Source organism: Scardinius erythrophthalmus, assembly GCF_964197995.2.
Source record: "Scardinius erythrophthalmus genome assembly, chromosome: 10".
Taxonomy (NCBI): domain Eukaryota; kingdom Metazoa; phylum Chordata; class Actinopteri; order Cypriniformes; family Leuciscidae; genus Scardinius; species Scardinius erythrophthalmus.
The window spans coordinates 25,416,405-25,442,714 of NC_138230.1; the positions used below are offsets into that span (position 1 = coordinate 25,416,405).

Genomic DNA, 26,310 nt, shown 5'->3' on the forward strand with positions numbered 1-26,310 from the left:
CCGTTGGTATCTAGCTTTACAGCCGTTTAAGTTCCAGGTGATCCACAGGCCGGGTGCACAGATGACTGTGGCTGACTTCCTCTCCAGGAGGAGGGGGGGGGAGGCTGCAGGCCGGATGGCTCCCCGGCCTGAGTCGGGCGGTGGGGGTATGTGGCGAGGGGGGCGTGGTTTCGCGAGGTCTGGAGCGGGAGAAAAAGGTGGGGGCCGAGCGGTGAGTAAGTAGGTCAAGTGCAGATGATGAACACCTGTGTCTGATTGCAGTAATTGGCGTGGAGAGACCGCATAAAGCCGAGGAGAGCGAGAGAGAGGACGAGAGAGTTTGGACTGGGACCTCACAAGGACGCTGCTGGAGAGTCGAAAGAGAATCGTGCTGAGAATATTGTTTTGTCTGAAAGCTGTGCTGTGACACGGTGAAGGCGCTTTGTGCGCATCGTTTTGTTTGTGAGAAAGAGTCAATAAAGTGAGCGTCCCAGTCAGCCGACCCCTGTCTTCTTCCTTCCTATATATACATCATTACGAACCTTACTACATATGTTATTTAAATTATATGTTAAAACGAGTAAAGGAAATAGAAAATGTAAATTATGTTATTGAATTTGAATTAGCATTTTGCTCCAAACGTTACACATTTGGTATGGAAAATGTAAATGTAAATACAGAAATACATTGCCATTTTTAAATATTTCAAATTTAATATCGCTACCCATAAGCTTCCATTAAAAATAAACATATTTTCAAAGGCATCACAAACTTAGTCTTGCCACTATACTTTTGATTATTTTTTAGTTCCAACAAAACATTATGTTTGCTAATACATATGCTAAGATCTGATGAAGATCAACAATGTAATATCCAGTAGTAATAGTCTTAAAAGACACTGTCTTCTCTCTACATGACAGGATATTTGGAATAAAACAGTTTCTCCAAAACCTTTCCCATTTCTTCTCCAACATACATACATGCATACATGAGTTCCTAATGAGCATTTATTGGGCAGATGGGATCACTCACCCCTCTGAAGTTACTGGAGGCCTGGAAGTAGATGATATAATTCTTGCTGGGGTCAAGAGGTGTGTTCCAGTAGCCGTTGTAGGTGTGGTTGTCCCCCACGGTGAAGGGCGTAGCCTCGGACAAGCTGCTGGGTGGGAGTTCAGCGGTGTAGTAATGAGGCGGTGCACCACTTGCCCCTCCTCCTCCCCCTGGAGTCTCCCCATGGGAGGAAGGAGCAGGGAAACACTCCATGTGACCCAACTCCCTCCGCCTCACCTGTCTGGATCTGTCCTCCTCCACCACAACCACATGATAGGTGCTGTAGAGGAAGATATAACGGTCTTTAAACTCTGATCTGTTCTGGAGTGTACTAAACTGTATTTGCAGTCCTTGATAGAATCATGGCCTCAGGTGCTTAATGAAACAATAGCTTAATAAACCAAAAATAGCCTATACCACAGTATAAAAAGGCTCATACAACAGTATTTGCCACATGATTTTAAAAATTGATTTGATTTGACTGATTTTTTATTTGATTAGCCTTTATTGTCTCCTGACGGAGAAATTCATCTTGGGCATTCGAGATAACAGATGCAACACAATATACATAACACATAACATGATTTACCTACACACCACATTATAGTAACATTACATTAACATATACATTACAAAAAAATATAGAAAGCAATTTAGTTTGCCATGAAAGTAGTTTAGTTTCTGTGATATTAGCTCATAATTCAACTGCTGAGTAGTCATAACATGATGAAAAAAACAAAACAACAACCTTGTTTTATTGGGGATAATATGCATTTAATCTTTGGACATCTGGATTATTGTCATTGAACAAGTTTACTAACAGCCTTGTCAACTGCAGATATATATTTATAGCAAATATTGTGGAAAATAAACATTTTTCATATTATATCGAATTTATTACCTAACAGGTGCTCCTCTCCCCAAGGCTGGACGCAGTAGGACTGTTATGGTGCTCTCAGATTCACTCAGTGGAGATGGGACGTCTTCATAATCAAATGCAGGCGCTGAGGGGGAAAGAAAGAGCAAACAGTATCTGATCTGTCTTAGATGTGAGTAAGAAATCATTTTTTTTTGTGCCAACATAAACTCCGCCTGAGTGACTTGAGATCTGGACCAGTGAACAAATCATTATTTTGTGCTGGTCCATGAAATTCCACTGAATGATTTGAGTCTATGATTCGGCTGCAGTGTTTCTCAGTTAACAGTTAACAACCGGAGGGGAAGATTATCAGTAAACAAAGACTTAAAATACAAATTTATAATTAACCAAGGATGAGTAAATAACAACAGAATTTTTATATTTCATCTATTTAAAAAAATAAAAATTACACACTCCCACACACCTAGCAACTCGAACACACAGAAAAATCTTTCAAATTAGTCTTGGTTTTCCACTGACTTAAATCACTTGCTCCACAAAGAACAAAAACCCGCCCTAGACATAGCACACTACATGAGGGCTATGAAACACATGGAGGAGGATGAGAGCGATCCACAGTCCTTTATAAAGTCTCTTGAGCGGTGAGCGTAGAACAGACCTCCTGCTCCCATTCCCGCTTATTATTGGAAGTCAATTAGTGTGCTAGTGAACAGGTCAATGTCTCAGCCTTCAGCATACTAAAACAAGCAGAAAATCTAGAGTACAAAGAATGAGAGCTGCCATCACAGTGCTAGTGTTAGATCTGTTTTATAAGAGGACTGTGGGATGTTGCGATTGACATGTTTATTGGAACAAACCTCAAAAGAAACAGACAAATAAGAAAAGTTTTGCTCATGCTCACAGCTGGGTTATTGTGTGTGTGTGTGTGTGTGTGTGTGTGTGTGTGTGTGTGTGTGTGTGTGTGTGTGTGTGTGTGTGTGTGTGTGTGTATGTGTGTTTAAGGGAACGTGCAAAAATGATTACCCATTTAACCTGTTTGACACAAAGCAGGGAAGCTATTGTATGACTTCGGAAGTCTGAAGTATCTGAGATGTGTGGATTACACATACTTCCCCAACAGATTTAATCACAGTACACTAAGACAATTGTTTTGTATTACAAGTTTTCTAAATATGTAAATACTGCATTATCTAACTAAATTTCCAGAACAGAAATTGGAAATTGGATTATGTCATGTTCAAAATTCTTTCATTTTGTTGACATCTTAGAGTTAAAGGGGATTTTGGATATCTCAATTGTCTTGGATGTCATTCAATTAATCAGAAAATATCAGTGAGAAACACACACACACACACACGCACGCACGCACGCAGACACACACACACACACACACACACACACACACACATATCTCTCAGTGTTTTAGGAATAAAATGCTATACAAATCAGTTGAATAATATATGAACAAACTCCTTTGTAAATATATGGATAGGATTAAAATTGGACAGTTTGTTTTTTAAGTGTTACTGAATTGGAGATTACTGGCTCAGTGCATACATCTTCGGCCACAAATAGATAAAGTGTATATCATAAACACTTAAATGTATATTTTAGATATTTTCTTTCCACTAGTCTGAAAGAAGACATTTATTTATTTGTTTGTTTGTTTGTTTGTTTGTTTGTTTGACTGTCTGTCTTTTTGGAGCTTGATAGCCTATGGTAATAAATGAGCAGCTCCAAGATGTTAGGAGTGACGCGAATAAATCATGTTCGTGTGAACTATACCTTTAATGAGGCTTTTTAAAGAGGATTGTACAATTGATGCTCATTGTTTGGTCATAACTACCAAAGGAGTGTAGACTAATCAGCTTCTCGTTAATTGTCAGTTTATTGAGCTACCAAATGTAAAGCCAGAGACTTTCACCACAGGTCTGTAATTTTATTGGTTAAAAAAGTTTTCTTCAAAGGGTTTACCATTTTCCCCTCAGTTTACACTGTCCTCCCCTCACTTTGTCGATTCAAGCATGGGTAAACCTTGGTATCAATATTTCTGCTGTTCAGAGAGTCCATCTTGCCAAAAGAGTAGCTTTTGCCTAGCTTAGATTACATATAAATGAAGTCCAATCCTGAACCAATTAAAAGGCCCTTGCAGGCATCTCACATTCATTCCAGCGATAAAACCAAAACCATCTAGCTTCTAGTGGAGAAATTATAATTAAGTACTTCAGATTCAGAGAGACACAGCTAAAAGTTGTAGGTTTGCTGACATGGCTCATATCCCCATACATTCCTTGTGGCAATGCATATTTCCTCACCTGAGATATTGGTGGTGATTTCAGTTAGGGCGGTCTGGCCAAAGCCCTTAGCTGTGCGGGCGCGAACAGACACCAGGTATGTGGTGCCAGGGTGAAGCCCGGAGAACATGTGATAAGTCTCGTTCTTTAGTTTGGAGACAGTGCGCCGTGGGCCAGGAACGTTGATGCTGGGATCGGACGATTCGATGCTCTGGTAGCTGATCTAAAAACCAATAACAGACAGTGAATTCAGTGGAAATTATGTAATACCTTATGGTGGAGGAACAGTATTGATGAATCCCTGTGATGCAGTCTTATACTCTGACTGCAGATACTACTGTATGCTTCACTTGATCCACAGCAAAACCAATTCTCTTTCCTTATTTTCTTTTTTGAAAGCACATTTTAAGCTACAAAGATTGTTTCATGCAAGAAACTGTTGTCAATATAACAAAATTGGTAGCATTCATGGAATGTTAAGGGTATGGAGGTATAAAGCAAGCCATTTCAAGCCCTAAACATGCTTTCAGACATAATATTTCTAGACTCATTTACTCCCCAGTGAGATCTTGCTGCTCCATTTTCTTTTATGCAAGAGGACTCACAATGTATAAACCATTTAATATATTTCATATAAAATGCAACACAGCAGGTATGTTTTCATCCAGAGTTTCCAATTGAGTCAAGAGATTCTTTTGGTTAATTCATATGGTCCTAATGACAATGATTCAAAGAATAATCTGTTTTTAACCCTGTCCCCAGGGTATTGTGACATACTTGAATAATGAGAGGACATTTTAACTTCAGTAGACCCATAACTAGATCTATCCTACCTATCTCAAAAAAAAAAAAAAAAAAAACCTTCAGTTCTAGTCTGATTTGATATTTGCAGAGATACATATATTATTGAATAGATTATGTCTTTATGTGTGATATTTTGTATTGTTCCATGGTAGTCATCACACAGGGTCATCTTTTTTTTTATTAAATCAATTCATATTTGATGGAATCTTATCTAAAAGGACTAATGGTTACACAAGCAAGATACTTAACAAATTCTACACTGACATGTCTGAAAAAAAAAACATTTTTTAAGATACATACATTGAAAAAATATGAATACAAATGTACTTTTTTAGACTACTTTCTCAGCTGTAGAAGCCAAAATGAAACAGACCTGGATGGCATCTATATATAGATATCTATACAAACTTTAAGGTGTAATGACAGTCTTCATTACAGGCTGTTTGAAGAATCTGCTGAAACTACTCCACTACCGCCCTCACTTTGGAATACTCTTATAACATTAATTTTAAAGTCGGAGGAGCCACCTAAAAGAGTGATTCATTTATCTTGCTTAATTAGTGAAACAAATATTGCAAAAAGTACTCGCACGAAAGCTTGAAAAATGTTTACCCTCTCTAGGTACCTTCACTTTAATGCAGAAGTGTTCGACAGAATTTAAAACAACTACCTTGAAATGTTAGCCTAACTGAATAACAGAGAAACTTCATCATCCCTCTCAATATCCATCAACTTTATATAAATTATATGCTCCATTTTGCAACTACTTTTTATTAAAATGCTAATGCAGCATATCAACCACTGAGAAATGGTTACCAAATTCATCAACATAATTTAGACCATCAACAACAGCTATTAGCACAGTGAACATAGAGCTACACACGTCACTCCCAAATGAGTGTTGAGTGTAAGCAGAAGTTTACATGTGCATAAGCTGACAGCTGAGGTAATTGAAGTGGGCTGAAGCAGTGAAATATTACCAGACTAAAGCACTTAAACACAATTGCCCCATCCGACAGTCTCTGCAAGGCAAAGAAGCAATTATGTTTGTTCCTCGACTAATTGAAGCCTGGAGAATGAACTGCAACATGATTAGCATAAGAACACCTAGACTCTGTGAAGGATGGAGAGAGTTTACACACACTAATGGCTCTCTGACTGGGAGGGAGAGTGAGGGATAAAAACAAACCCTGCAAGAAACAAAAGAGAAAATGGATTGCACTCCTATATAAAACAACACGAACGCATGAAAGTTTGTATGCATTTGTACATAAAATGTATTGATTTATAAATATCTTGCGTCTCTATAGCTGTAAATATGTAAATGTTTACGTTTTAGATGTTGCCAATATGTCCATATTGCACGTTTCAGAATCCATCCAAACGTACAAAAAAGTTTATTTTTGTCCCTGTAAATGTTACATACTTATGCCTACGAATAAACAATGAGATCAGGCTGCTGAAACAGTTAGACAATCCCCTAAATGAATCTTTATCTTGCAGAGTAAATACAGCTTGCATTAGCAGTATCAAAGGCAGCATAAACTGTGATGTCATCATTATAATAGGACTTCCGATGCACCGTACATTTTTTCACAACATTGCTTCAATATATGATCCTCATATTAATCAGTTTAATGACTGATGAAGAAAGTGATTTAAATAAGCAACATTTCACTGTGCAGTCAGAACTCTTCAAAAACACAGGAACTTAAAGTGTTAGTTCACACACAAATAAAAAAAATATCATCATTTACTCATGCTTATGTGTCAAACCTGTATGAGCTGTTTTCTTCTGTTGAACTAAAAGGAAGATATTTTAAAGGATAGCCATTGTTAGCCAGTTAACGGTAGCCATTGACTTCCATAGTAGGAAAAAAAAATGGAATTCAATACCGTCAACTGGCTGGTTACCAACATTCTTCAAAATATATGTTGTGTTCAAAAGAAGAAAGAAACTTTTGAAAAAAGAATTTTCATTTTTGGGTGAACTAACCCTTTAATGGACACACATCAGAAAAGACCATAAAGGTATTTTATTTTATTTTAAGGACACATTTTACCTTTACCCGCGAGCGGGTATAGATGTATACACTAGATGTCGCCTTTGCTACTGCAGTTCATTAAGAAACCGTAGCCAAGGCGACATCTATGTATATATCTATACCCGCCCGCGCCGTCAGATCATTTGGACGTGTGCTGTGTTACAAGAGGTAAAAACGATATAAATACTGTTCATTTTCTCACACAAACCGCTCGTTTCGTGTCTTAGGCGATCAATGTGTACTTACGATGGGGAATTGTTTAATTTGGACGATGGGGAATTGTTTTAATTTGGACTCTGTGCTTGTGTTTTGATACAGTGACCATCGACCTGCATTATATGACTGACAGACAAGAATGGTTTGACCTAAAAATATCCAAATTGAAACTACTGCGGAAAAAAAGACACCTACATCTTGGATGCCCTTGAGGTAAGCTAAAACATACCAAAATTTATTTTCAAAGTGAACTATCCCTTTAAAGGGTTAGTTCACCCAAAAATTTAAATTATCCCATTATTTACTCACCCTCAATCCATAGGTGTTTATGACTTACTTCTTTCAGCCAAACACAATCTGAGTTATACAGTATATAAAAAAAAAAAAAAAAAAAAATATATATATATATATATATATATATATATATATATATATATACAGGGTGCGATTTGCGAAAAAAAACAGAGGGGGGGGTGTTCTGAAACATATTTATTCATAAAAATAAATCATGAGAACATGAACTTCATTCACTGCATTTGCTGCTCTGGACCCTTTTAATTGTTCCCAGCTAGCTAGCTAGAGTTTTCGCACTGAAAAATGACATAAATATTTGTACTTGGTGACATTCTGAAAACGGACAGGAACGGATAAATCAGGGCTTAGATTCTCTGCCCGAGCCCGAACTTGACCCGAGTCCCGACCCGGCCGGGCCCTTGATCCAGCACTTGTGTTACAAAATGCAACACGTCACGTGTCATGCTCAGCGTCTCCTCCACTCGCACGCATCACACCGGGCCGGGATAGTAAACTTTAAAAATATTTATTTTGTTTAAAAACTATTCTATATTCTAAAACCTTGTTGAATTAAATTAGAGTTGTAGCCTACTAGGCCTACTCCTCCTAGGCAGGGCCGGATTAACCATTAGGGCAACTGGTCACTTGCCCAGGGGCACATGACATCTAAGGGGCTCTGACAGGGGCGTTTTTGATAATACAATTTTCCAACGTTAAACAATTTTTCAATAATTAGCCTATTGTAAATGTGATTTTTTTTTTTTTTTTTTATGCATTAAAACTATTTCCTAATAATATTAACAAGAACATGCTAATTCGTCTCTTCAGTTACGTTAAAAAAAATGGCTTAATCGCTATCTATGATGCATTTAATAAAGAAAAACGTCTTGACATAGATGACGGGACGCCGTAACAACTTGACACTTTTGGTGTTTGAAAAGAAAACGAACAGATAGGCTAAGTTTATGACGATGTGAACACATTCAATTCAAAACGCAGACGACTGACTTGTTTAGAACAAACATCAGCCATACAAGGTAAGCTATGGGTTTTTAGTCTGGCCCGCCGTGGCATGGTCGGCAATATTTTTTGCAGTAGGCTATAACTGAAAGCTATCAATTTTAAAAATATAACAACTTCTAACAAAAAATAGAACAACTTTTAATTTAAGTGAACTTAAAACAATCTTCACATAAGCCCATAATAAATGTCATATTGACCTGTGCTGTGCCCAACTGTCTACAGGTGAAATATACAGAAATTGAATAAAGTTATCAAACACTTTACAATCTTCACTGCATAAAGTGCATCTACACGGGTTCACGCAGACAAAGTCTTTCCTTCCTCCCCGCTGAACTCCAGCGATTACTAATTCGTGAAATGCACTCCCGCAGGTTGAGCGCGGTAACGTTCGTTTTAGGTTCGATATTAGCCGGACATGTGTTCTATAGGGTCGGCAGTCTAACAAAGATATCAATAGCAAGATTAGTTTTAACATTATGTGACCATTGTATTATATCAACATGATGAAATATTCATTCAAAATCATTCGTGCATTGATGCTGCATAATTATACATGAGAATGCTTTGACGCGTTTCCACGGCGCACAATGCTTAAGGGAACGTCTGCCAATTCCACCAACGGCGGTAAACGTAGCCTATAATTTGTATTATTTAAAATTACTTTTAACATGTAAAAACAGACGTTTTCAAATTCCAAAGCTTGCAGAAGATTCCTAATGGCAATACTGACATTCCTGGTAGCCTTGAGTAAATTAACTTGTCTAAGAAAATGATTCATAAAACGTATAAATATCAGTTGAGCCTTTACTTTCGTCACTGACACAGACGAAAATGAAAAGACTATCAAAGTTCAGTTTTAGGAGGGGAAGAAATAGGCCAGGATAAGAAGACTGAGAAAATAATAAATATGAAGATGAGGAGAGAGCAGGTATTGACAAATAATCTAATGATAAGGTTTTAAAGCTATTTCTTATAATTGTTTGGCCTTCAAAAGTCCTAAATTGCACATATGTAGGTCAGAGAAATAAAACACCCCCATTTTTTTCCATCTATGTTGATTTATGAAAAGTGAACAGCACGAGTAAGATAGGATGTGCAGTATATCGGGAGACTTGGAGTGGGTCAGACATGATTTTGACCACTTCATTAAGTTTTGTTTTGTAGAAAGACTTTCTTTCAAGTGCATTTCGTTTTGTATACATTTTATCTTAATTTTAATACATTTTTCATCAACGAATTGCATGTATTTAATAAATAAGAAGCAAATATAGCAGACATAGGCTATAATCATGGAGGCGCCGGCGCACCCCGGTCACTTGCACTGCACGTTAACTGGAGCGGATCTCATCATAAATTAACCGAAACTAAGTGTATGCCTCAAAGAGAATATTAAGAAATATATCTAAAGAAAGCTTGAAATGTCTTTAAACGAAACAATTCAAAACGAAAAGAAATAGGCATCACACTGATGTAATCCATGCATTTCTCCATGCGCATTCACCACGGAGATGAACACAACTTCATCTTTGCTTCATCTCAACTTCCCTGGCGCCACCCCTGGGTTTAAATCAGGCTTGGGCTCATAATTACCGTTAATGTGTTGGGCCGGGCCGACAAAGTCAATTCGCCTCATTCGGGCTTCGCGTCTATCGCGCCGCGCAAAACGCCTTCGCGCCGCAGGACCTCTAGACGCGCGTAAACGCGTCTTTACATTGACTTAACATTGAACTCACTCGCGCCAGACGCTCAAGAGTGAGTGAGTAATCAAAAAACCTTTGCGTTTTGCCTCAATTGAGTAAAACACTGTATGTGTAACTTCGGCCATTCTCAGTGGTGTGACTGGGACACTAACTCTGCTTGTCATTATAGAAACAGATAATCAGACTGTGATGTTTATTCCCGCTTCAGTTATATGTTAAATATGTGGCGTAAAAAAAGACCTGCAACCGTCTCGCAATGTTGATAGGCTATTACTCGTGAGGTGTAACCAATCATATAGCGCCGTGGACGGGACATTGAGCAAGTCTGCAGAGTGGTGATTACAGAGAGGCTGCGGAGCCAGTCAAAGTAGCACATTTTAAAATAAAATGGATTTTAATCAAACCACGGATCCGTGATAAGTTTTGTGATCCGCCTCGCCACTAGTGTAATAGCACTGATCACTTTGAGGGGGGGTTAAATGTATTTTTATGATAAAAATAATTAAGCAGAGGCAGGGATACATGGACCAGAAAGGAGGAAATCCCACGCATTCCCCCGGCAAATCGGACCCTGTATATATATATATATATATATATATATATATATATATATATATATATATATATATATATATATCCTGGCTTTTCCAAGCTTCGCAATGGGAGTGACTAACTTAGATTTCGAAGACCAAATAAATTGCATCCATCCATCATAGCTCCAGGTTATTAATAAAGGCCTTCTGAAGTGAAGCAATTCTTTTTTGTAAGACAAATATACATATTTATAATTTTATGGAGTATAATCACTGGCTTCCGGTAAAGTCCGTACGCGAGTCGAGATCCGGCCAAAGAGTAACCTCTGACACGATGTTTGGCTATTCACTCCCAAGGCTTAGAAGAGTCAGGATTAAAGTGTACTCTTTTTACAAGGGTAGTAAAGGGTAAATTGATGATATAAATAAATATATTTAAGCTGCCTCTGTTTTCCATTTAAAAAAAAATAATTCTGTTGTACAAATGTCACCTCAGATGCAGTTTAAAGTCTAAATATTATTTTGATATACGCTGGGTTATTATAAAAAAACTATTTAGCTTGAACTCATTTACAGCCTGACACACTTTAGTTAATTACTACTTACTAAGTCTAATTTTAGAATACATGTTTCCATTTACAATGCTTTTTTAAATAACATATTACCTCATACTGTGTGATCAGACCATTGGGCTCCAAAGGCTCCTCCCACTTCAGAAAGATCATATCATCCAATGGGGTGAAGGTTAAAGACTCTGGTGCAATTCCTCCTGGGACTGCAGGAAAAGAATGAAAACAATCAGATCAGACAGTCAGATCCATCTTACTTAAAACGAGTTGTTAAAAAAGGTCGAGATGGAACAGGTGGAGATGCTATAGACTAGAGGGGAGGAAACTTTAGAAGGACAAATTGATGTTCTAGAAACCCACAGATCCATCTCATATCTGAGCGCAGCGGTAGAGGGCACAACAGGCAATTTGTTGTCTTCTTTACCAACACACGGTGTGGAATAATATAGGGCGAGAGAGAGAGAGAGAGAGAGAGAGAGAGAGAGAGAGAGAGAGAGAGAGAGAGAGAGAGAGAGAGAGAGAGAGAGAGAGAGAGAGAGAGAGAGAGAGAGAGAGAGAGAGAGAGAGAGAGAGAGAGAGGGAAAAAGAGAGAACACTTGATGCTATGTTTGAGAGCGAGAAAGGGATCTAACTTTCATCCAGGCCAAAGATATTCACCATGGCTACAGGCTGAAATCATCTCATTAGGGCTCAGTGAGTATGAAAGTTGGGGAAACTTATGTAATACTGAGTGTTATGAGCTATATGAAGTCTGGCTTCCAGAAGGCTATTTAAATGCTGAGTCTTGGGCAGTGTTGAGGAAAGTTAAGGGAAAATGATTTCCTTATGCAAACAGCTAGTGCAGAATTGGTTCCCTTTAAAAAAAAAAAAAATGTAGATGCAAACAGCATTTATGGGCCCAGCCTATAATCAAATTGTTTGTTCTGTGGTACACAGCAATTGTGATTTCTTCACAAATACATCAATACTGTCAATTTGGGGGGAAAAAAGTGTAATATGCCACAGAGTTTCTATGCTTCCTTTGCCCCGTAAATACTTTTTTTCCCACATGGCGTACACAAAATGGCTCACAGGCAAACAAAATACATGATATGATTGCAATTAAGGACAGATTGTCTATTTATTTTTATTTTATTCTTTTCCACAGAATTACTACACTGCTAATGGAACCATATAGACTGGGTAAACCCAGCCTGATCTGCCGGCGATTTGATTTTGCGCTGCAGCTCAGGCTGGAAACCTGTACATTTATCTCTGCTGCTTCCTTTATAAATTTGCGGGAACCAATCACAAACTGGCTTATCCACCTGGCGCGCTATTGGTGGGTTTAATCCAATCCAATTCCAGAGCCGTTGCGGCTCTGTCCAATTCCTTTTAACCTCTCGACGATTCTCAATGGCTTCTTTTTAGCAAATAACTCGCTTGAGTGGGTGTAAATACCACTAACTTTCATGTTTTTTTTTTGCATAACCTGCAAAAAACACTCGATTCCATTGCTGCTTCTGCAAACCGCTGATCAACACGTTTGGTTACACATTTCCTGCCTGGAGTTTTCGCATCACTCTGCAAAGTACGTTGCCCGGATTGTTGGTCTGATTGGTTGAAGGATTATCCAATTGCGTACAGAGTCATTTGAACTATGCCCGTTGATCACGCCTCTTGTGCAATAGAAAATACAGAGCAGACTCCCCAGACCAATGTTCAATCTTAAAAGATTGAGCTTGGTCAGGTGATAGCCAGACTAGGAACCATAATAATCATTAAGTAGAATTGTAGAGTAAGGTTTGTGCCAGCTAGAAATAAGCTGACGCAATTTACACATGAACACGACAGGTGACGATGGAAAAACACAAGGAGAGCAGCAGCTTTCATTTTGACAGCTGGAAGACTATGCTGGACGTGGTGGGGGTGTGTTAGAAATCAAGAATAGTGAGAAAACTGTCACGTAACCTGGTAAAAAAAAACTCTAATGATGAGGAATACTTCAAGGAAACAGGGTTTAATAACAAATACTCTGAAAAAGGATTAACGCAGGGGAAAACACATTTACATTGACGAGAACCGACCATAAACTGAAAGAGAAATAAATACACAGGGAACTTAATGACAGACAGCTGAAAGTAATCTGTAACCAAGGATTACGTCCCGCCCCCTATGCTATAAATACCACCTGCCCAAACCGACCATTAACATGTCATGGAGCAATATATGGGTTGGAGATGTGTGTTGCTTAAACGCTCGAGTTTTATTCCGACTGTACAATGGTTAAGAATGAAATGGCTAGAATTTATTCACACCTCTAACGTTACTATTGAATATTGAAATGGATCAACAGCGTTCGGATTCGCTTCCATGGTGCTGTCAAGTACGAATTCGCTCCGTGCACAATATGGCGACCGTTGATGTTCGAACTTGAGTGTGTGGGCCAGTACTTCCGGTGAAAACTTCCAGTTATCTGACAGCGAGAGCAGGAGACAGCGAGAGCGAGAGACAACAGTGACCGAGTTCTATTACCAGAGAGATCATTTTTCACAATGAGTGTTTTTAGGATTCAAGAGAGACGACTTGCCTTTCACAGGGTGACAGCCTCAGCACTTCATTGTTGTGTGCCGTTATGTACCGTTTCGTCACGTTACGTTACAACAAAGAAGTCAGCTTTCATGCATTCCCTGCTGACGCTGCGGTACGGGCTGAGTGGATGCAGAAGATCCGCAGGGATGACTTCAACCCAACCAAAAACTCGGAGATGGAGACCGAAATGTATTTATACATATATATTTATACGTATTTATACATATATAAATGTAAAATATACACAAATTTAGCTTTATTAAGTTAGCTATATTAGATTGTTTGTGTTAACTACAGTTAAAAATGTAAATTAATCACAATTATTAAGATTAATTTTTTTACAGCCATTGTTTGTATCTATAAAGATAATTGATGCAAAGAAAGCATGTAAATTTAAAATATGTGAAGATAAGATTGATCGAGCAATTGATGTAAGTAAGTGAAAAAATATGCGCAGAATTGAGGAAATAGTATTTATGGAGATAAATTGTAGCCTATCACAGGACAAACATAAGAATGTTCACGGGGTATTTTATGCAAACAACTCGAATCATAGTTGTATCATATTTACAGTAGGCATAATTGTCATTGCATACTGTATGCATATGCAGCATGAGTATGCATAAGATAATCTTCTGTTCGTGAACAGTTGTATTTCATTCATTAATCTGACTATGCATCCGTGCATTCAATTGCCATTGGCTCGTGTGATAGTGATATAGATCTTAGTAGTATTTTAAGTGACATAATTGATTTTATAAACAACTATAAGTGATCATTTTCGGCTTTCTCCGGCTCCCTGCACCAGGCGTAAAGCTAAACCAGAAGTGTCTATCCGCACACTCGCTGATCGGAAATCCAACATGACGGCCACGTGCAACTAGCCTATTGCAGTCTGAGGTAAACTAAACACTATTGGCTATTTGAAAAGGGGGAGGAGCCATTCAAGATGTCCAAGGCTTCATAGAACATCATAGACTGCTGATTCTGCATGTCATGTGGTGAGATAGGGTAAACACTGACTAGTAGTAAAAATGAGTAGTCGTCCAAAATATTTTGGAATCTAACCAAATCCTCATATTCCATGCATTTCCCATCTCTATACAGATGCTTGAACAGGCTGAAAAGCAGCAGAGAGTTTTTATATCCCTACTTCGCATTTCTCATTAACTCTCTCTGTCTCTTTCTCAGGGGCGGACTTTACCATTAGGCAAAGGTCGGCAATTGCCTTGGGCCCCGAGCTACCTAGGGGCCCCCAAAATGCCCTATTAACTTATGCTTAAGTTTTTTTTTTCTTTTTTTTTCAAATTATATATTTCTAAAACTCCATTTGCGAAAAATGGCATCAATCATTAGTGTCGCAGACAGGAGGGGGCCCCCCCGCCTCACTACATTGAACTATTCCATTATCTCACTTTTACTGCGCATCTGCGAAAGTGACACGGCTTGTGCCAAAAAAACTGACGGAGAAAAAGAAGTGATTGACAGACAGAGTGTACAGAGTAGTAGACACATAGACTAGTAGACAGAGTAAAAATGAAGCGAAGCTAGCTACCCAAGCGGTGCTGAAAAAAGGAGGAAGCGGGAGGAAAGCAAAAAGTCCGAAAAGGTGTGCGGCGCGAAAGATAAACAACACGCAGTAACAGGGGGACTGGGAAATAGAGCAATTGATCCCCAGAGCAAGACGAGTCTAAACGCGAAAATTTAAAGTTTCGAAGTTACCCAAGCGGCTCAAATAAAAGAAAAAAAGTGAAAAGACGCTGATAAGTATTTGGGAACGCTGCTAAAGATGACAAACTTTTTTATGGCTACTGTTGGGGATACAGATCAGGAACAACAACGTCCAATGCACAGAAAAATCGTGAAGCAAAGAGGACACGGAGATCGACAGAAAAAACTGAGCAGTTTATGAATCATGATCTCAGCTCTCAGATTCAGCTCTGTCAATTCTATTACGAAATTCAAACAATACCGTTTTGCCGTTTTAATGTGACGTGACAGATTCCTATAGCGGCACGTGAACGTCTCGGTTACGGATGTAACCCTCGTTCCCTGAGTGGGAACGGAGACGTTACGTCGGATGACGACGATTGGGGTTTCGCTTAGAAGCCTATCACCTTCGAGTATTAGAAAACGAGCCAATGGCAATGAAATGCCATGGGTCTGCGGAATTTGCATAGCGTAACTCCGCCCGCCGCAGGGGGTATATAAGGAAGTACGCGAGCACAATGCAGACATGCCTTCGCTGAGGAGCCGAGACTGGCCCCAGGCGTTTTTCAGCGGTACAGCGGAAGTGGCAGGAAGACGTAACGTCTCCGTTCCCACTCAGGGAACGAGGGTTACATCCGTAACCGAGACGTTCCCTTTCGTGGTCACTCCGAGTTACGTCGGATGACGACGATTGGGGTTCCAGTCTAATCACGCCACCTCGGCTGTCTTCCAGTGCCCTGCGTAAGTCTGAGCTCCCTGTTGTGAGACTAGCACGAACGAAGGAGTCCTACTTAACCCTCTGAGGTCGACAAACGCGCCGGCGCGTTTTGCTGGATTTTCTCCACATTGTAGCACTATAAACTTAAATTTCTCCGTCATTTATGGTCATACAGAAAAAATAAATATAAAAAAAGAATCTGTGGTATTTCTACTTTTGTATGTGTCCACTTCCAATCAAATCAAAACATTGTGCTTTTGTAAAATAAAGAAAATAAACAGTGTGTGCGTTCTGCCTCTCCGTCGCGGTGAACTTTTTTTTCTTGAGCACGTCTATAAACTGAAACAAAACTCAGCGAATACTTGTCACACATTTATGAGCCATACACCTTTATAAACATTTAAGTGTGTACTTTTAAATGATCGGATTCAAAACGAAAACAAATATTCTCTGTTTAAGTAATTTGTATAAAACCAACAAGATTTCCAGCTTCTCAAACGCTTCCTAATTATTTTTAATTCGGCCACGCCCACTCGCGCAAAAGATATTCACATGCAAATCTCCACATGGAACGCGATCGCCCTCATTACCTCAACAACAAAACACTTCACTTCACTTTTCGTCGAGTTTGAAAGACGTGCCTGAGCTTACATTGGATTTACATCAGAAGAAGAAGAAGAACGATATTTGAAGACAAGAAAGATAAGGTAAGTAATTCTTACATATTAGTTTGCTATTGTTGCATAAATTTCACATTGCAGTTGAACTGTTGCTAGATATATGGTGAATATTATAATATTTAGACCCGTGTTTACTGTTACTGTGTTTGTGGATATCTGCTCAAACGTAGATAGGCTATGTATATGGTAGGCCTAACCATAATGTTTTATATTTGATCGCAATCGCGTTTTAATGTATCATATTTTTGATCGCGATCGCGTTTTAATGTATCATATTTTTGATCGCGATCGCGTTTGAATGTATCATATTTTGGAAAAGCAAAACGCTCCAAACGGCTTCATGTTTTTACTATTATCTCATTTCATATCATCATAACGAATGGAAACATTTGAAGTAACATGATAATCAATATATTTTTCTCTAGCTTAGTTGTTACTGAAATCTTTTTGAAAATATATATAGGCTGCTATATTGTTATTATTGTATGCAGCACTGCGCATAGCCTATACCTACAAGGCACAACAAACCTGGTGTTCATTATATATTGTTGGAAACATTTGTGTGTGTGTGTGTGTGTATTCTGTGAATTTTAAAAAGCAATTTTAACAAGAAAATTCTAAAATGTATTCCCAAAATCGTGCAGGCCTTTCTCTTGATATCAGTATGTTCACTTTTTTTTTTTTTCAGGGCCCAGATGCCACTGAGTCCTGCTGACTTCAACATTCACAGTACATGTCTCTGTACATGAACATGGTAAAGTGAAAATCAAACACCTTAGAAAATGAAAGGTATGTACAATGTTTTTAGGAATGGCACAAAGGTCTCTTTCTTCAATAAGTGCTTTTTTGTTGTGTATCTTTGGATTATGTTGTGTTGTAAATAAATCCAAACAATTTTAAAAGCCATTCTTTTTTAAATCTCCTCATTCTTTGTGCAAGGGTGGTCAGAATGATGGGCCCTGATAAGCTCCTAATAGGGCCATTAGGGAGGTTCTTTGTCTTTCTCAGGTGTGGAAAGCTTTCATATTAATGAGGTGATCCGCCTCTTCGCATATTGCTTTGTAACACAAAACACGTCGTAAAATTTTTAAATCAATATATTGTCTTCTCTGAATGAGCAGTCAGGGTGATTCTCACATAGTTTTAGAGCAAATATTCTAGGCTACGTGATACAATTTTCAAAAGTCTTGTGAAGAAATAATCAGTATGGGTTTCATGACCTTATTTCAGTGAGAATTTATTTTTGTATTTTCACAAACCACGCATAAATGTCATTATCTCAAAACTACAAACTTTTACATACATTCTGCTGATATATTATTGTAGCAGAGTTTGTGCTGAATACAGTGTAATTAGACTTTAGCCATGAAAATGTCACAAGTAACAGAAATAACCACAAATGTCAGAGCATGTCAGGACACCTCCAGGGCCCAGAAAACAGCTCAGACCTCAGAGGGTTAACACAGGGATACCAAGGTACACTGGGAAGCATATCTCCAGAGAGAAGTATGAAATTATGCCCAGCCATTGATGGGGGGGACTTAGAATACACATATGGCCAGAGGCTGCATATGGAAGATCACTGAGGTGTCCAGCCGCAGGTGGAATTTTAAACCCCAGGGGTGGCAAGGTGGCTTGCCAAGGGAAAGACACACGCTCACAAGGAGACTTACAGCGGAATACACATGTGGGGGTCGCCCAGAGGGGGGACCATGCACATGGTGGCACCTAGTCAAGCGCAAAAGCTGAGTATGGAATTTTGGCATAACTCAGGCGTTGACATAAGCAGTGCTGGAGGAACTCAGAGCTTATCAGACTCACCTGAGGAAAATATCGCACGTATCCCGTCCGTGGAGGGGAATGGCGAGCAAGCGAAGACACCTGAGCAGAATCTAGCACCGGCTGGTTGAAGCGAGTACATGAGAAGAAACTGGCTCTACTCGGAGATTATAAAATCTCGCGAAAGTGTTGGGTGTCGCCCAGCCTGCAGCTCTACAAATGTCTGTTAGCGAGGCGCCATGCGCTAGAGCCCAAGAGGAAGCCACGCTACGTGTGGAGTGGGCTTTCACACCAAGGGGGCACGGACGACCTTGCTGCTGGTATGCCAACGCAATGGTATCCACTATCCAGTGTGATAACCTTTGCTTTGAGAGAGCCTTTCCCTTCAGCTTCCCACCATGACAGACAAAGAGCTGGTCTGAGGTCCTGAAACACCGCGTTCTGTCTACATAAGCACGGAGGGCGCGTACTGGACAGAGCAGTGCCAAGGCTGGGTCTGCCTCCTCCAAGGGCAGCGCTTGCAGGTTCACTACCTGGTCTCGAAAGGGTGTGGTAGGAACCTTGGGCACATATCCAAGCCGGGGTCTCAGGATCACGTGAGAGTCAGCCGGCCCGAATTCCAGGCACGCTTCGTCAACCGAAAATGCCTGCAGGTCCCCTACCCTCTTGATGAAGGCCAATGCAACCAGGAGTGCTGTCTTCATTGACAGGAACTTAAGCTCCACTGATTGCAAAGGCTCAAATGGAGCGCTCTGCAGGGCAGTTAGAACCACTGAGAGGTCCCAAGAGGGAACGAGGGGAGGACGAGGAGGATTTAGTCTCCTGGCTCCCCTCAGGAACCTGACGATCAGGTCGTGCTTTCCCAGAGACTTACCATCGACTGCTTCGTGATGGGCGGCAATGGCGGCCACATACACTTTCAGGGTGGAGGGAGACAGCCTTCGCTCCAACCCTTCTTGCAGGAAGGAAAGCACGACACTGATGGGGCATTTCGAGGGTTCTTGATGTTTAGAAGAACACCAGTTGACGAAGAGGTTCCACTTCAACGCATAGGCATGTCTCGTGGACGATGCTCTAGCGGAAGTGATGGTAGCCACCACCGCAGGTGGTAGGGTACTCAAACCTGCCTCGTCCCGTCCAGGAGCCACACATGGAGGTTCCAAAGATCGGGACGAGGGTGCCATAAGGTGCCCCGTCCCTGAGAAAGGAGGTCCTTCCTCAGAGGAATTGGCCAGGGAGGTGCTGTCGCGAGGAGTACTAGTTCGGAGAACCAGGTCCGGTTGGGCCAATACGGGGCAACCAAAGTGACCTGCTCCTCGTCCTCCCTGATCTTGCGCAAGGTCTGCGCAAGGAGGCTCACTGGGGGAAACGCATATTTGCGTAGGCCCCGCGGCCAGCTGTGCGCCAGTGCATCCGTGCCGAGCGTGCCCTCGGTCAGGGAATAAAACAGGTCGCAGTGGGACGAGTCGTGGGAGGCAAACAGGTCTACCTGTGCGTCGCCGAACTGATCCCAAATCAGCTGAACCGTCCGGGGATGGAGTCGCCATTCTCCAGCGAGAGGCCGAACTCGAGACAGCTCGTCGGCCGCCTGGTTCAGGTGTCCCGGGATATAAATGGCTCGAAGCGACCTCAGATGCTTCTGACTCCATATGAGGAGGTGGCGAGCGAGTTGCGACATACGGCGGGAGCGTAGACCACCTTGATGGTTGATGTACGCTACTGTTGCGGTATTGTCTGATCGGACTAGTACGTGCTGACCCCTGAGCAACGCCCGGAAGCGGTGCAGGGCGAGACGTACAGCCAGCAACTCGAGGCAATTGACATGCCAAAGGCGCTGGGGTCCTGTCCAGGAGCCCGCGGCAGCATGACCATTGCACATGGCGCCCCAGCCCGTGTTGGAGGCATCTGTTGATACAACAACATGCCGGGAAACTCGTTCTAAGGGCACTCCGGCCCGTAGAAAATTGAGGTTCGCCCACGGGGTGAAGGTCTGACGGCAGGCTGGAGTCACTGGGACTTGGAGCGTGCCTTGTTGCCATGCCCACCTCGGGACTCGATCGCGAAGCCACAGCTGAAGCGGTCTCATATGAAGCAATCCCAGCGGCGTTACTGCGGCTGCGGATGCCATATGCCCCAGGGGCCTCTGAAAAAGTTTCAGTGGAACCGCACTCTTGCCCTCGAACTGACGAAGACAAGTCAGCAGTGACTGCGCGCGCTCGCTCGTAAGCTGCGCGCACATGGCGACCGAGTCGATCTCCATACCGAGAAAAGAGATCCTCTGCACGGGGCAGAGTTTGCTCTTCTCCCAGTTGACCCGAAGGCCCAGACGAACTAGGTGCCGGAGCACTAGGTCCCTGTGTTCGCAAACCTGGTCTCGAGAGTGAGCTAGGATCAGCCAGTCGTCGAGATAGTTCAGGATGCGAACCCCTTGTTCCCGGAGGGGAACAAGGGCTGCCTCGACGACCTTCGTAAAGACGGGAGGAGACAGGGCTAGTCCGAAAGGGAGAACCGCGTACTGGTATGCCTGTCCCTCGAAAGCAAACCGTAGAAACGGTCTGTGTCGAGGTAAAATGGAGACATGGAAGTAGGCGTCCTTCAGGTCGATCGCTGCAAACCAATCCTGCGGCCGCACACACTGGAGGATGTGTTTGGCCGTTAGCATCTTGAACGGCAGCCTGTGAAGGGAGCGGTTCAAGACGCGTAGGTCGAGGATCGGCCGTAACCCACCGGACTTCTTGGGTACGATGAAGTAAGGGCTGTAGAAGCCAGACTTCATTTCGGCTGGAGGGACAATCTCGATCGCACCCTTCGCCAGCAGGGTGGCGACCTCCGCTCTCATGACAGGGGCATTGCCACCGACCATAGTGAAGCGGACTCCCCTGAAGCGGGGAGGAGATCGCGCGAACTGAATCGCGTAGCCGAGCCTGATGGTTCTCGCGACCCAGCGGGACAGTCTGGGAAGCTCTAGCCAGGCCTCCAGAAAGTGCACCAGCGGGGTCATACGAACCACAGACGTACCGTCGGTGGGGCAGCGAGGCGGAATGACCGGCACCGGCGAGGGTGGCATAGCGGCCCTGTGCGGGGGCACGGTCATTAACCGCGTCCTGCCAGAGGAGGCCAGGGGAGGGCGCGCGTCCCACGGGGGCGTGCTCTGGCAGGGGTCTGGCGACAGAGGGGGATGAGAGGAGCGAGGCCCGTGGGCGGCGCGTGCTGTCATCCCGCACCTCTGGGACAGAAGAGGGCGGCAGTGGCGGGACCCGAGGGTGGCGCGCACTGCGGCCCTCGGGCTCTGTGGGCTCAGGATTGGGATTTTCGATTCTGTCTTTAACCACATTAGGGTGCTGCCCGTCGTGGGACGAGCAGCGGGGAGTGGAGAACAAAAGATTCTCCCCCGGCCCTCCACCGGGGGAAGGAGTGGCCCTGCTACCACCTCCTGAACAGAAAGGAAAGCCAATCCTGAGCTGCCCGTCTCAGGAGCGCCGCTTAGCCTGGCGTTTAGCGGGCGGCGGGGCTGGAGAGGGCTGTGGCGCCTTCCTGCGGCTTCCTCCACGACGCGACCCCGATGACTGCTGCTGGGGCCGTGCGGGAGGGGCGGGAGCCGCAGGAGGGCGCCCTCGGCGGCGAGCAGGCTGAGGACTCTGAACCGGTGGCTTAGCAGCAACAGCACGCTGGGGCAGAATATGTTTAATGGCCTCAGTCTGCTTCTGAGCAGTCGAGAACTGTTGGGCAAAGTCCTCGACTGCACCGCCGAAAAGGCCGGCCTGGGATATGGGAGCGTTGAGCAGACGAGTCCGCTCAGGCTCACGCATATCGGCCAGGTTCAGCCACAGGTGTCTCTCCTGGACCACAGCTGTGGACATCACCAAACCCAGGGAGCGCGCGGTCACTTTCGTCGCCCGGAGAGCGAGGTCAGTGGCGGCGCGCAGCTCATCAAAGAGCCCTGGGTCTGTCCTACCCTCGTGCATGTCACGGAGCATCTTGGCCTGGTAGACCTGTAAGATGGCCATGGCATGCAGTGAAGCAGCTGCCTGTCCCGCCGCTCTGTAAGATTTCGCCACCATAGTAGACGAGAATCTACAGGCTTTGGAAGGGTGCTTTGGATCACCACGTGATGAAGCGCTTGCCGGACACAGCTGCATCGCGACAGAACGTTCAACCGTGGGAATCCCAGTGTACCCACAAGCATCAGCTTTATCGAGGGGAGGAAAGGCGGAGAAAGCCGACGAACGATCACGGGAAGACATGGGAGCCTTCCAGGACCGCGTGACTTCCTCATGCACTTCCGGGAAGAAAGGAATTGGGGTTGGGCGGCGACGGGTGTCAGCGGCCGCTCCCAAAAACCAATCGTCCAGCCGCGAGCGCACTGGATCAGGTGGCGCAAACACGCTAAGCAGTGTTCATGCCCATCAGAGAAAAATATCTCGCGACCGGAACCAGAAGTGCACGGGCGAGGCATCTTTAAAAAGACGTGCCGCGTGCAAGCTCTTTTTGTGAGAGGATAAACTCCGCGGATGCTGAAGCGAACAGGGAGAAACACACTAACTGTCAGATCACTGAACAGACCAGCAGGGTAGTGAGCACTCGCTGAAATCGCCGTCACACCAACACCGGAGAGTTCGCTCGTCTCGAAGGTAAGAGAAGACTAACTCAGAATATTTGGCTTACAGGAGTGGAGAAGTTCTCGGCTCCGAAGCGAAAGCATGTCTGCATTGTGCTCGCGTACTTCCTTATATACCCCCTGCGGCGGGCGGAGTTACGCTATGCAAATTCCGCAGACCCATGGCATTTCATTGCCATTGGCTCGTTTTCTAATACTCGAAGGTGATAGGCTTCTAAGCGAAACCCCAATCGTCGTCATCCGACGTAACTCGGAGTGACCACGAAAGGGAACTGATCATCTCTACCTAATAGTAAATAAACACGAATTAACAATGTTGAAAGATACCGTATAACTTACCGAAATGTATATTCCTTATTCATAATATCGATCAATAAGAGTTTTTCAACCGCGAAAAGAGGTAAAACAGCTGGAGAACAATTGTCACATAACATTTACCTCAGGAAAGCCATTTAATTGGCTAGAAAAAAAGAGCTATAGAGAGTATTTGGCTAAATATGTGTACTACAGTATATTACTTATTTTAACCTTAAATAATACCAGCTGATAGTTTTTTTTTTTTTTCTTGAGAAAAAGTAACGCCTGTCTTGTGAAACGTTACCTAATATTTATCCAAATGAGTCAATATTGAATCAAATCACAAGAATTGAATCGAAATGGTGAAATTTGCCAAGCAAAAAAAAAACATAGCTTACCATAAATTGTACCATGTAAACATTGTAACATGTTTCTGTTTAGGAGTAAAGAAGTGTAGCCTATGCAGGGTTTAAAGGGGACGTTTTTTTCTCCTCTCTAACCTTTACTTCCCCGTAGATTAGCTTTACCTCCCTATCCACCATTCAGTCGGTACATATTTTTTTTGTTCTCTTTTAAAGATTGGATGGGTAGGGGCCCATAGCCTACCTTCGCCTTGGGCCCCCGATTTGCTAAATCTGCCACTGCTCTTTCTGCAAGCATGCTGGCTACCAGTAATTTAACATTACTTGCAGAATTAATTCATTCATTAACTTCAGTTCATGTTGTTTCCAATTAACCAAACACATCAAACACAAACAAGCTCTATCAGTACAAAATATATAAATAAACCAACAGAAAATGATAAATGAAGAGCATTCATTATGAGCCGTGTTCATTTTCAGATGGCAAGGTTTTCACTTGACCTCTGAGAGTTTCATCTTAAAGCATTTGCATGAGAATGCACCTCCAGCAAAAATGTGATGCCTGACATACAATGTAAATAAAAATGCAAAAATAAGCAAAAATCTTTATTTCATTTTGCTGGTGGCCTTTTCTAATACATTTTTCATATACTTCCATTTAAAAGTATGATCTTCCATTTAATTATGCTGAAGCGTGGTATTATGTGAGTCAATATTTGTGCTGTTGCTATAATTGGGCTTTGAGCACTGCGGGCAAACTGGGCCCTGGTGCGGTCCCCACATCATAATTGCTCAGATAAATACATGCCTTTGCAAAGATGGATGCGTTATGGCTACTGACCCGTGCAAAAAACAAAACAAAAAAAAACTCTGGATAAATGAAAGTTTAATCAAACTCAGAAAGTTTATGAACAACATGGAGATAATAAGTATAATGATGTGAATCTTATCAATACTTGATTACATCAAGCTGTTTTGGGGTTTGTTCTAAAGAACACTGTTCTTCAACACTAATGAATAAAATGCTATATGAGTTTACAAAACAGTCCTTGAAGTGAAAATGATGGTGCTTTCAATCAAGACAATATTGTCTTATTAAAACATTTATGAATGTAGCTGTGCAAGGTCTGTTCATTTAGTGCTTGATTTTATCGTGTTAATGTTACCCTGCATGCTAAAATGTCTGAATTATTGATTATGTAACTTAAATTACACAAAACCCTTACTAAATCAAGCAGTAAATTAGAGGTCACAATGTTTTGGAAAGATGAACTGACACACTCGGAAGAGAAGTGATATCTAAAGTGTGAATAGGGACAAAGAGTCGTGATGCTTTAATGGAACGGTTCATGTTTGAATCTTGTCCTAATATCTCTTTTCCCAATATTAACCAGTCATTAATGTTTGAATCAAATGGAAGTTGCAAATATGAGTGAAACCAACCCATTCTCACTCCCGAGGCATTTGAAGAATTGTCAAATGCCTTTAGTGTTATGGTGTTGCTTTAATGATAGACTAAGAACTCCCTTGCTTTCAATGAGAAACCTTTGGTGTCAATACCAAGACATGAAAGGAATGGGAATTTTGTCATTGTGAAATTATATATTGGGGTGTTAGTCATTATGACATATATGTTGGGTTATGATTGTCAATTTAAACAGCCACAACAATTTTTTTTTATATTAAACTACATTTTACCCAAACCCCCACCCCTAAACCTAATCATTTGTCAATGAGTAAAACAATTTAAAACACATGATATAATGGGTAGATGCAACTACAGCCAAAGCTTACAAATATTCCAAGTATTCCAAGGCCAAACGATTGCTTGAAGTGTGAGGACCTCCATTCAAAGTAACATTTAAACCACAAACACATTCAAAAATTGCCCTCAAATTGAAGAAATATTACGCTAGCTTTGATTGTGAAATACTAGTGGCTTTCATGGGTTTTTTGACTGTTTGCATCATGCTAAAGTTCAGAAAAGATATGGCAGCGGGATCATTTTCTGCCATTAAATACCTAAAGTTTCACTCTGTTCCTCACATAAATGTATTATATGGCTTTAGAAGACTTAGAATTTCATTTTATTGCATGAAACACAAGGCTTTTGTAATTCTTATATACAGTTTGTAGATTTTTTTTATCTGTTTTTTTTTTTTTTTTATCTGCTTGTTACATATTTAAT

At 41.9% G+C, this 26,310-nt stretch overlaps 1 protein-coding gene across 1 annotated transcript in view; it reads right to left on the bottom strand.

Moving 5' to 3' along the window:
• The window catches only part of ptprua (protein tyrosine phosphatase receptor type Ua), a 446,907-nt gene that overhangs the window by 122,811 nt on the left and 297,786 nt on the right, over window positions 1-26,310 (bottom strand). Inside the window, exons 9-12 of the mRNA XM_081375841.1 lie at window positions 11,484-11,593; window positions 4,225-4,426; window positions 1,931-2,033; window positions 1,012-1,309 (exon numbers count right to left, since the gene is read on the bottom strand). Coding sequence (XP_081231967.1) covers window positions 1,012-1,309; window positions 1,931-2,033; window positions 4,225-4,426; window positions 11,484-11,593 — 713 coding nt within the window. The remainder of the gene's footprint in view (window positions 1-1,011; window positions 1,310-1,930; window positions 2,034-4,224; window positions 4,427-11,483; window positions 11,594-26,310) is intronic.